Source organism: Tachysurus vachellii, chromosome 12 (assembly GCF_030014155.1).
Source record: "Tachysurus vachellii isolate PV-2020 chromosome 12, HZAU_Pvac_v1, whole genome shotgun sequence".
Classification (NCBI taxonomy): domain Eukaryota; kingdom Metazoa; phylum Chordata; class Actinopteri; order Siluriformes; family Bagridae; genus Tachysurus; species Tachysurus vachellii.
In genome coordinates, this window is record NC_083471.1 from 22,435,462 (window position 1) to 22,447,961 (window position 12,500).

A 12,500-nucleotide genomic window follows, 5' to 3' on the forward strand; every position below is an offset into this window, starting at 1 on the left:
TCACGTTTTGCTGGCATTTTGTTCAACTTCCATCACTTCCATATTGGCTTTTGTATGCCTACTAAATGCGACTGAAACTAACCCTTTCATCCAATGTTCATTTTTCCCCCCTGCTCTAGTTACGGGGGCATGTTGAGTGTGTACATGAGAATACGCTACCCTAATATTGTAGCTGGGGCTTTAGCTGCCAGCGCTCCTATCTTATCTACAGCAGGACTGGGTGACTCCAGGCAGTTCTTCCATGATGTTACAGCTGTAAGTAAACATTGTACACGTCTGTGCTCAAACATTGTGCAGTGTTTTACTTCCAGCTTTCATTTCATTTCTAACTCTGTGCAGGATTTTGAGAATTATAACCCATCTTGTAAGGATGCAGTGAAAGCTGCTTTCCGGGAACTTCAGGCTTTGGCACAACAAAAAGGTGATTATCTACAAATGGTCATGGAAATTTGATGATAAAACACAATCATTTGGTTAAACACTCTCTCTCTCTCTCTCTCTCTCTCTCTCTCTTTTTTTGGTTCCTTCTCTAGAATACAGTCGTATTCAGTCTGCTTTTTTACTGTGCAAGACTCCGTCCTCGGATAAAGACATTCACCAGCTGAACGGTTTCCTGCGCAATGCCTTTACGTACCTGGCTATGTTAGACTACCCGTATGAAACCAGCTTTATGTCAAAAATGCCTGCTTTTCCTGTTAAGGTACAACATTCTCACTGTTTCCTTCAACGTTTTCTCAATTATTCAGAGAGATACTGCATTCCCAGGCTAATAATACACTCTGGGGTATAAAAACAGCACAGCATGACAGTTTTCCCCTCTCTGCCTCGCAGACATGATGAGTGCAGATAAACCCAGTTTCATTCTGCTCTAAACTACAAGAGAAACTAAAGATAACTATATGTAAAGAAACCTAAGAATAAAACTGTACGTTCATTCATTTGGAGTGAAAATGTTTTGGAAGTCGTGTAAGGCTTGTAATGTGGAGGAATGACGGCATGCTTTGTAACGTGATGACATACAAAGGCAAGTTAAAGCCTCTAAGGGATTCCTAAGTGGTAATTAATGAGCGCGTGAAAGACGCTAAGGTTTTAATTACAGTCATTTGCGAACACATGACGCGAACAGGCTCATTGTTGTGCGTGTGGTAGCCTAGTGGTTAAGGTGTTGGGCTTCACAAAGCTGCCACTCTTGGGCCCCTGAGCAAGGCCCTTAACCCTCAATTGCTCATTTGTATAAAAAAAAAAAATTAGATAATGTACGTCGTTCTGGATATAAGGGCATCTGCCAAATGCTGCAAATGTAAATGTTGTCCGTATTCGAGTGCTATGTGCTTAGTGTTCGAGTCTGTTTGTGTCTGTGCTGTAGGTGGCGTGTGAGATGATGCTGAATGAAAGTGATGTGCTGTCTGCGCTTCGAGACACCGTGGGTGAGGAAGCTGTGCTTTAAAATTGGAGAAAAATTGGTTCAGTCTGCGTTTCATGTCAGTAACTGATGCCTCTGCACATCTTTTCAGGTATTGTGTATAACTCTACAGGGAAGCAGAGCTGCTTTGATCTTTACTCGCTGTACGTGGAGTGCGCAGATCCGACAGGTTGTGGCCTCGGCTTTAACAGCTACGCCTGGGACTATCAGGTGCGTGAGGATCGTTTGTTTAGGCCGTGATCCTATTCTTGCAGGTCATTTATTTCATTAGGGTTTAGGTTCATGAACTGTGGCACCAACCGTGTTGTTTTTGCCGCAATCAGGCATGCACGGAGATCGAGATGTGCTTCGAGAGCGACAATGTGACAGACATGTTTCCCCCCATGCCCTTCACACAGAGCATGAGAGAGGTGTACTGCGCTAAGCGCTGGGGGGTGCTGCCACGGCCAGGCTGGCTCAAAACCCAGTACTGGGCTGATGGTGAGTAAACACACACATTACAGGGGGTAGAGAGAGAGAGAGAGAGAGAGCACATGACTTTGTGTAAGTTACAATATGTTGAGTTTAATTTATAAGTAAATAGGCACAATTAATAATCAAATTGGGGGTCACGGTGGCTTAGTGGTTAGCACGTTCGCCTCACACCTCCAGGGTTGGGGGTTCGATTCCCGCCTCCGCCTTGTGTGTGTGGAGTTTGCATGTTCTCCCCGTGCCTCGGGGGCTTCCTCAGGGTACTCCGGTTTCCTCCCCCGGTCCAAAGACATGCATGGTAGGTTGATTGGCATCTCTGGAAAATTGTCCATAGTGTGTGATTGCGTGAGTGAATGAGAGTGTGTGTGTGTGTGCCCTGCGATGGGTTGGCACTCCGTCCAGGGTGTATCCTGCCTTGATGCCCGATGACGCCTGAGATAGGCACAGGCTCCCCGTGACCCGAGATAGTTCAGATAAGCGGTAGAAGATGAAATGAATGAATGAATGAATGAACAACAATCAGTCTTTAGAACAGTGGTGAGCTGAAAAGCATCTCAGCTTGCCTTCTTCAGCTTGTTACAGGTGTTCATATTAAAGTGACTAGTGAGTCATTTTGCCCCGCTCTTTCCAGCTCTTTCAACTGCCAGCAACATCATCTTCTCCAACGGTGATCTGGACCCATGGGCTAACGGAGGGGTAAGAGCCGAGACCCCACACACACACGATCAGCTGATCACTGGAGATTTACTTATTTATTTTTCTTCCAGGTCAGAAAGTCACTTAGTGATTCTTTAATCGCAATCAACATAGCAGATGGAGCACATCATCTGGATTTAAGGTAAAATCCTTTAATCTTCACTCGTCATCTGATGTGACTTGAAAGCACGGTCACAGTTTTTCGAGCACACACACCTACACTTATCTGCGTTTATGGTGTAACGTGACGGTCGTGTTGTGTCGCAGGGCCTCTGACGAACGTGATCCTGCGTCAGTGACGAAGGCACGGCAGCAGGAGGACATCATCATCGCTCAGTGGGTGAAAGCTGCGAGAGAAAAGATGCTTTGAAAATCTTTCCAGATGACGTTTGTACTTTTTAAAAGCTCCACATGTAAGAATCAAATTTCACAACATTCAGCACATAAAATGGTTAGTATTTTCACATTCAATTTTATTTTTTCTGGCCCTGAAATTCTCCCCCCCCAGATAGGGCAGTTGCCAGTTTTGGCCTTGGCCCTGAAAAAAGAACCCTTCTGAGGCAGATATAGGTGGAACGAGGCAGATAAAAGTGGAAAGACGTCTAATGTCGTTGCAATGAATTTTTAAATTCAATTTTACTTTATTGTAATTATTGTAACCTGTAATTATCATGGAATGTTTTTAGTACATTTAAGTGCAATTAAAATCACTTTTCCACAAACGCCATTCAGTATCTCTTTCCACAAGTTTTTATAAAAGTTTATTGGCAGTGTTTTTCTTTTACACAACCTCACATTACACACACGACTCTTAAAGCAATCAACCAGTGACACATTTTTTCCACATTAACATCATCAGTGAACACACATTTGAATGATTTCATGTCTTTCAGCATCACAAAAAAAGGTCTTCTTTTGAACAGCCATGTCTTTGGTCAATCTCTAGAAGAACAATAATAATCAGAATAATAACAATGGATGATAAATTAAGAAACTTACACATTCATCACTGGGGAGGAAAAAAGTGACATACGAAGCCCTTAATTGTACATGTAATATATACACGTTGGCCATTAGTACATTTAGTACATTACTACAAAATGCACATGAGCTGGTTTTATTGATCAGCGGTTTAACTTAATGGAATTGAACCGATCATAAATAAAAAGGAAAAGATTTCTTATGATCTATAACAAATCTTTAAATATTAAATGCACAGCCATATTCATGTCATTTCAGTATAAAAACATGAGTCTCAAGAATCAAAATAGACCTCATTAGACTTCATTAGCATTGCTCAGTAAAGATTTAAAAGGCACAAGCAGAACAACACATGGTGTTTTTCAGCCCTTCTTGGCTCTGAGCTCTGGACTGAACGAAAGCAACAATGGAGACGTGGCGATTAAACCCACGATGGTCCAATATCCGGCATCGTATGAACGAGGTGATGTGTTATCATCACCTGATAAGAAATATTTAAGGATAAAAACCGACTACCAATTTATCATTTTACTAAAAAAAAAAAAAGTGTTCGGTTTAAAGTTGCTTCCGATGTTGTGAAACACCCGAGAAATCCCTGTAACGCCGTGTTCTAACAGCTATAAACAGCTCCATCCTTTTCCGCACTGCGTTAATAAAAGCACAGAAGCAGCTGTGTGATCAGGAAGACGAAAAGTGCTCCATCCTGAAGACTTAAACGCTGATTGTTCCAAACCTGCTGACGCTGGAGATGACTTCCAGAAACGCTAAAACTAAATCTCTACCTCATTAACAAGTCTCATGTATGCATATAATAAATCTTCCTCAGATTGATCTAGATTTATAGACCGACTCGGATCAAGTGCATTCATATAAACGTTATTTGCTTTGAAGTCGACTGCAAGCGACTGTTAAAAAACGATGCAAGATCTCCTAAAAGAACTGTGATGTTAGGACAATCGAGAGTGAAACGGTCGCCTTTTCCCACATATTCTGGCTCCTTGTCTGTCTAATTTTCATATGGCTCTGAAATGACAGCCGGAGGGTTTAAAAACAAAAAGCAACAACAATCCAGGAGAGTTATTCAAGTCTTTAAATGAATTCGTGGTCCATGTGTTAGGTGTATACTTCTGCCTAGACCCCTGTGCAATGAGCATCAGGTGGCGTTGTACAATAAAAACACGTCTCGTTGGGGAAAATGTTACGACACCAAAACATAACATTACTTTCCTTATATACAGGAATGGCAGTGATCTCTGTGTTCGAGGCGGCACAGAACGAAATCTAGTATAATATAAAAAAAAAAAAAAACACACAAAGTTTCCTTTTAAGGGATAAAAAAACTCAAACGACGCGAACTGTGGGGAAAATAAAATGGTGGTACAGGGCAGATTTGATGGTGAAGGGGAAGGTGGAAAGCCATAAAGTGCTCAAAGTCTATACAAAGGTTCACAGCTTGAAAGTGAATTTAACTCTAGGACTGAATACGACTGCACAGATTTAAACGGATAAATAACAAGGTGTGTAAACGACAGCGGAATTCGTGCCTGTCTCTGTTTGTCCCGTCTCGTTGTGCTCTACAGCGCTGTGATTTCTGCTGTAATCTCTGAAGCTTCCTCAGAGGAGTTCAGCACGTTCATGCTGGATATCACTGATCATCCACGGCATTAGTTCTCATTCATGCACTGACGAAGCGGTGTAGAGCGAAGGCGAGATTTACGCTGTTATAAAAGAAGCACGCTGCTTCTTCGGTCTGTCTTCTGATTGGTTTGTGTATCACGTGACTTTAGTAAACGCTTTTAGAAAATTAAGAGTCCAATTACGAAATGCTTCTTGTTCCCAAAATAGGAAAAAGAAACAAGGCAGTTTAGATATCAAAGGAACTGAGAAGTCTTTCTGTAAAACCCTGAGAGAAATGTGTGTGTATAAGAGAGAGCAAGAGAGCGAGCGAGAGAGAGAGAGAGACTGTGTCCGTCACTTAGCCTTTGGCCATATGGGCAAAGGATGGGCCTCTGTGTTAAAGATGTACGTGTCCAGGTTAATAAGGTCTGAGTTGTCTGAAAACAGCAGGTAGAAGTATTTAAGCGTCTCGCCCAGGAAGAAGCTCTCCATCTTGTCCCGTGGACTGGGAGACTTCGGGTCTCGCACGTTATTGATGGAGGTGTAACCACCAGTATCCACCTGAGAACAAGAGCTACAGTCAGAAATGCACTGATAATAAACTGATATTAATAATAGAAATCCCTGACATACTGGGGGTTCAGCATTACAGAGTTAAAGCACATTTCAATATTGTTTACAGACAATAACGTGCCTGAGCAAGGAAGAATAAAATCATTCTGTTCATAGGATATTTTTATTGAGTACTGAGAAAAATTACTCTTTACATAAAAGCTTTTTTTTTGTTTTACCCGATAATCCTGGACTTACAGGACACCTTGTAAAGACAGAACTATTAAATGTGTAATAATCATTTTGCACTTTCTGTTATTGAAATTGCTTTATAGTCCTCTTAACATTACAAGTAATCGTTATAAGCAGTGTTGGGCAATAAGCAGTTGAGTAACTAATACTCTAACACGTTACTTTTTAAATAAAGTTACTCCAGTACCATATGGTGCGTTTGTCCGTTACTTTGTTAAATTAATTAATTTAGGCTGAAGTGTCGCCTACAGCCTAACCTGTTTACAGCAGTGACGCATTGTAGGATTGGTGGATGCCAAACACTGTACACACGAAGACGCCGCACTGTGGGTGTGTTTCCGTTTATTCAAGTATGTGTGGCAGTAATGGCGAGTCGAGGCGAGAGCAAGTCGAGTTTCTCAAAAAAAACCTTTTAGTCAAATGTAAGCTGTGTCTTTCTGGTTCGAAGGTCTTATCCATTAATGGGAACATTAAAGAACGTTCTTTAAAAAAAGTAACTAAAAAGTTACTTTTAACAGTAACGCGTTTTACACTTTTTGGTGTAAGTAATCAACAAAGTAATTGAGTTACTTTTTGAATGAAGTAACTAGTAACGGTAACTAGTTACTATTTCTTAGTAACTTGCACAACACTTATTGTTAATATATTATTAACCCATTATTAAAATAAAACTGTACAAATCACACGCCCCACTTTGAGAACCATGATTATAGTATTTTCAAAAATAATGAATAATAAAATAAAGAATAATGCTGTTCTTTTGGCACTGAAAGTTAGCTTCAGTAGTATTTTCAAAAATAAATAAATAAATATATATAAGCAGTGGGCTGTAAAAGATCAGCTCAATGTTTACACGAAAGGAGAAAAGTGTTAAATCAAAGCATCTGAAACATTTCGAGTAGATGTGTGCCAGAGAAACTGGAGCCAGGCTCACACACACTCTCTCTACGCTCTGGCTGCCAGCCAACACCAGTGTGAAACCGGAGTCGGAGTCTTTAATAGTGTACTGTGTATTAAAATTAAAAATAAAAAAACCCATTTGTTTTGTTTTTTTTTTTCCTTCCTACCCTGGTGTATTTGTTGAAGTTTTGAAAGATCTCCCATCCCCAGCTCTGATACTTCTTGTCCTTGGTGAGCCGGTACAGATAGAAGAGGCTTTCCACGGTTTCTGGCCGTAACAGGTTGTGTCTGTCTGCAAGCTGTGTGTGGCCAAAAATAACAATCAATCAATCAATAACAGCCAGGTAAGATCGAACAGCAGCTCCGACAACTACAGACAACATCTATTTCATTTTACAATTCTAATCAGATATCTAGAGATATACAGAGCAGAAGAGGACTTTAAATTGCTCCTTATACATTCTACTATAAATAAGAACAAATGTCGGTCTGTGTGTAAAAACACATTAAAAGTAGTAGTGACACAGAAGAACTATCTGAAACATGCACTACAGCTGCATACACCTTGCACACACACATGCAATTTATTCATAAACAACAACACAATGTCCATATTCCATATAAATTTTTGTATTTGTATGATGTATGTCTTTTTCCTCTGTTCTACACAGCTATTTCCATTTAATTATGTACTATTTATTTTTACAAACACAGTCATAAAAAGCATTTCGCTGCATGTCGTACGGAGTGTGATTGTGCATGTGACGAAAACAATTTTTTTTATGAATTTAATGTGAAAAATTTCAGTTCCGCTTTCAAGTCCAGATATAGATCAGGTTTCATTTCCTATTAAGAATTAAAGTAGAAATAAACCCCTACAATCAGTTCAATTGAATCTGAGCACGGAATTAAACATACGCATGTTCTTCATCCTGGATATCTGCAGTGCTGCTATTGTGATATTGTTGGTTGTGTATATTTTAGTATTTTAAGCTGTAAATTAAGCTCACTTTAACATCCACATCCTGTGTGCTGCCTGTCTGCATGTTGAAGTGTACGATCTCAGGACTCAGGCCCGTCTCCATCTGTGCGTACATCTGGTAGCAGGTCTCCATCAGCTCTTGGGCCAGCTCCATGTGCTCGGTGGGCAGGCCATGGTGTGCCCCCAGGGCCAGCGTGCCAGGCAGGAAGCACACTAAATGATCCTGAACGAAAGAAGAGAGCAAAGACACAATAAACGCTTTATTTAAGGCAGCTTCTGTGGGAGGCCTCTTTGATCTCGTGTTTGGAGACTTTTTTCTTCTTCCATTAATTGCAACTGAAATGGGCTGTAAAGACCTCAGAGGGTAAAACAAGTCTGACTCCGAGGGGAAAGTCTAAAATTAGAAACTTCATTTATGTTTGGATTTGCCTTGAACCAGAAGAGTCTCATTTACCATCTTGGGACTGAAGCGTCCATGAGACAGCTCTCCTACAAATGTAAGGCCAAGAGGAGAAGACTTCTTCAGCAGGTTCTTTTTAATCCCCTCCACCGCCTGCATGTAATCCTCAAACAACCTGGAGACAAAAACAACAACGTAAACATGTCAGCGTCTGACAGTTCGTTTTCATTCTCAGGACGACGTTGCAGGGTTGTACGGGATGCCGACACTGAAAAGGCACCGAGGCGCAGACTAAAAATAATACACTGGAATTTTGAAGCAAAAAACAAAATAAAAAAATAAAAAAAAACCAAGGTTATTTTTGCCAAAGGAAGGCTGCAGATGGTTGAATAGTAAGACACAATTCATGTGCAAACACCTAACGCAGCCTCCTGACAGACAGTCTGTAATGCAGGGGTTGTCTTTTTTAAAAACAGAATAAATTTAATGGAAACTAACTCTGCTAAATTAAAAATACTAAACACACACACACACACTTCCTATTTTCCATGATTCATAAGCTGCACCACTGGCAAGATCTGAAAGCTTAGTCTGAGATAAGGTTGTGCAAACAAACCTGTAATATGAATGCATATACTCTGAAACACATCTGCACCTGAAGATTAATCCACTCTCACTCACCTAGCTATGAATATTTAAAGTGTTATCCTCTCTCTCTCTCTCTCTCTCTCTCTCACACACACACACACACACACACACAGACACAAACACCCACACACCCTCAGGGAACGCGTTACCCAACAGCACTTGATGCAGCAGGGTAAAGAGGCCCCATGCAGTTTAATCACACTATGAAATGTCGAGAGTTAGATGAGTCCTGAGCACATCAAACACCACAAGGGAACGAGAGCTGTCGACTCTGAGCAGGTTGCATAATCCAGATTTATGGTACCTGCTGAGAACGAACACACATACACACACGCACGCACACACCCACACTGAGCTGACTCACTCCATCTCCGTCTTGCCTCCCTGGATCCACTGCTTGAGCAGATATTCGTAATAGCTGTCAGCTCGAGCGCCCAACGTGTACACGCCCAGGTGGGTAAACTGCCCGCTGTTGGTGTTGATGAACATGGGCACGAGGCCATCGTGCTTTCCTTCCAGTTTGTGCACCTGCCTCATTACCTCCATCACAGCAGCCTAGAGAGAGAAAGAAAAGGAATAACGTCAAATTCTCTTCAGATATAAACACACAACGCAACCATGACATGATCAAAGCCACAGAAATCACACGCTTTCTTCTTCCTGAGGTTTGGTGTGAACATCATCTGAAGCTCCTGATGTGTTTCTGATAGACTGTTTGCATTGAGCTGATATAATTGGCAGAATTTTATTTATTCATTTTCTTGCTTTTAATAATAATTTGATTTATAATTACATGCAAACTCATTTAACTGAATATTGTTCCTTAAAATATAATTTTATACATTTTATAATAATGATGTTTTAAAAATGCACACACACCATCCATACATCCCCAAACACACACAAAAACACAATCCATACATCCCATACACACACACAATCCATACATCCCATACACACACACAATCCATACATCCCATACACACACACAATCCATACATCCCCATACACACACACACACACAATCCATACATCCCATACACACACACACACACAATCCATACATCCCATACACACACACACACACACAAAATCCATACATCCCATACACACACACACAATCCATACATCCCATACACACACACACAATCCATACATCCCATACACACACACACACAATCCATACATCCCATACACACACACACACACACACACAATCCATACATCCCATACACACACACACACAATCCATACATCCCATACACACACACACACAATCCATACATCCCATACACACACACACACAATCCATACATCCCATACACACACACACACACACCACCCATACATCCCCAAACATACATACACACACACCACCCATACATACACACACACACACACACACACCACCCATACATCCCCATACACACACACACACACACACACCACCCATACATCCCCATACACACACACACACACACCACCCATACATCCCCATACACACACACACACACACCACCCATACATCCCCATACACACAGACATACCTGGTATTTGGGGTCTCCAGTGAGTCGGCTCAGCTCTCGGAACTCCAGCTGGATGGAGGTCACCTCGGCAACCGTGCTGTCGGAGGTCCAGCGTGGTGGACGAGCCACACCGCTCCCGATGTTCACGTCCGAGTACGGGATCTTCGAAGGCGTATTGAAGGCAGGCATCAACCTTGAGCCGATGTCTTTCTGCGTGATCATGTACGGCAAACATCGATGGCATTAACAGACTGAGATCAGAAGCGTTGTTTTTTTTTAATTCCACAAGCTGACACTTAGCTAAGAGGAGGAATGGAAACCGAACATGTGCTAACAGAAGGAGTGGAGGAGGCAACTGATAATGTGATAAACATACGACTGACTTTCTCTCTCACACACACACACACACACACACACACTCACAGCTTTCTCCAGGAACAATGCATCACCGGTCAGATGGTAAGTGCTGAGCAGGCTGCCCAATATGCGGATGGTGCTCTCGAACAGGTTCACTTCCACGTTTTTCCCAAAGGACAGCTGTGTGGCCACCCACTGCCTGGCATCCTCAAACTCTGTAAGAAGATGAGAATTTAGCTGATGACACTGCTACATATTTTTTTTTTATGATGCACTAATACCTAGCAGCACCAATTTCCGTTTACTTCTAATGCAAGTTCCTGGGTTCCGAGGTAATATCATACATCACATATCATCTCATATATAGAATTATTGTAACATTCAGAATGAAAAAAAAAAATGTACGTGAATTCATGAAAAGCCATGTGAAGTCAGAGTAGTAGAAAACCACACCCATATAAGAAATCCGAGCAAACCTGTTTGTTGCCAAGATGTCACCTTTTAAAGATCTCACCTTACCTTTTTTCAGTCCCAAGATCCACATGGTGTCCAGTGCATCAATAAGAGTTAGCCCCAGCCCAAACCATTCACTGTAAGATTTAGAAATGGGTTTGAGCTCATCGTGACCCCAGGCAAAGTCTGTGTAGCCTTTCCAGGCATGTCGGAAAGCCTCTCTCACTGCATCCAGCCTGCTTGCCACTGGAAAGCCATAAAGGAGAAGAATATCTTTGCAAAATGTCAAAACAAAATGTAAACACAGTCGGATTCACAGTCTGTTTCTGCTCTGGCAGCTTAAAAAATATTTACAACAGAGGAAGCGAAGAGCACAAACACTGACCTACGGTGGGGTCCTCCGCCTCTCTATTCTCAGCATCTGTGCCTTTGTCGTTTTTTTGCACAGCGTCACGCCGACTACGAGCAACATAAAAAAAACAGAGATGACATTCTATCCAGAAATACATCTAAAATGATGTTAAGATAGATCTTTTTCAAGAGGTCATATCTGGGGTATTAATTCTGTAAATGTAGTAGATGGAGTGTGGTGTTTCCCCCAACACATATTTTAGTCAAGTAAATCATCCAAGTGACTATCATCAGTCTCATCCTACACCATCCAGTATAGTGGAATAATTGTAGCCATAAATATTTAGCATACAGTTAAACATTTTAAATCTTTATTGATATAATTCAACATCTGCCCCTGCGTCTGCATTACAGCTGAGCTTCAGTTCTTTCCTCAGTTCTGCTCCATCCAAAAAACAAAAAAAAAAAAAAAAAAAATTTTGGTTAAGTCATATCTTGAACAATTCCAGTTCTGAGCTGTCTGACCTGATTAGAGACTTGGTCCCATCCTCCACCATCGTCTTTATCTCTACTTTCTGCGGCTCAGAGCCGTTTACTTTATTCTGGACACGGTTCTGCAGGACAGGAGGCCCTCGCTTACGAGAGCCCTTTCTCTGGTAAAGAAGAGAAACAGACCTTCAGGTGAGTGCACAGGTTTACACCACTTTGGTTTCTTAAACAGGAAAATAAAACATGTCTCTATTTTACAATTTATTAACAAAATTGTGGAATTTTTGCACAATATACAAAACTACTTTTATTTATTTCTTTTTAAGATAACACAAAAGTTTGTATCCCCACTGACATTCTCTAGTTATGTCAGCTTGTCAATTTAAAAGTAATCAAACATTG

The 12,500-nt window shown here is 41.2% G+C and overlaps 2 protein-coding genes across 3 annotated transcripts in view; one reads left to right on the plus strand and one right to left on the minus strand.

Moving 5' to 3' along the window:
* The window catches only part of dpp7 (dipeptidyl-peptidase 7), a 5,451-nt gene extending 2,134 nt beyond the window's left edge, over positions 1-3,317 (plus strand). The window contains exons 5-14 of one of the 2 annotated variants that reach the window (XM_060882675.1): positions 120-255; positions 340-421; positions 534-700; positions 1,367-1,427; positions 1,515-1,633; positions 1,747-1,903; positions 2,526-2,590; positions 2,662-2,732; positions 2,858-3,003; positions 3,099-3,317. In XM_060882675.1, coding sequence (XP_060738658.1) covers positions 120-255; positions 340-421; positions 534-700; positions 1,367-1,427; positions 1,515-1,633; positions 1,747-1,903; positions 2,526-2,590; positions 2,662-2,732; positions 2,858-2,960 — 961 coding nt within the window. In that variant the 3' untranslated portion in view covers positions 2,961-3,003; positions 3,099-3,317. Of the gene's footprint in view, positions 1-119; positions 256-339; positions 422-533; positions 701-1,366; positions 1,428-1,514; positions 1,634-1,746; positions 1,904-2,525; positions 2,591-2,661; positions 2,733-2,857 lie in introns of both variants that reach the window. The other variant, XM_060882674.1, reaches the window with a different exon arrangement.
* A 17-nt stretch (positions 3,318-3,334) lies between these two features.
* Positions 3,335-12,500, minus strand: part of man1b1b (mannosidase, alpha, class 1B, member 1b) — an 11,374-nt gene continuing 2,208 nt past the window's right edge. Inside the window, exons 5-14 of the mRNA XM_060882673.1 lie at positions 12,135-12,262; positions 11,644-11,717; positions 11,325-11,504; positions 10,872-11,020; positions 10,470-10,658; positions 9,287-9,477; positions 8,329-8,449; positions 7,903-8,097; positions 7,060-7,191; positions 3,335-5,749 (exon numbers count right to left, since the gene is read on the minus strand). Coding sequence (XP_060738656.1) covers positions 5,543-5,749; positions 7,060-7,191; positions 7,903-8,097; positions 8,329-8,449; positions 9,287-9,477; positions 10,470-10,658; positions 10,872-11,020; positions 11,325-11,504; positions 11,644-11,717; positions 12,135-12,262 — 1,566 coding nt within the window. The 3' untranslated portion in view covers positions 3,335-5,542. The remainder of the gene's footprint in view (positions 5,750-7,059; positions 7,192-7,902; positions 8,098-8,328; positions 8,450-9,286; positions 9,478-10,469; positions 10,659-10,871; positions 11,021-11,324; positions 11,505-11,643; positions 11,718-12,134; positions 12,263-12,500) is intronic.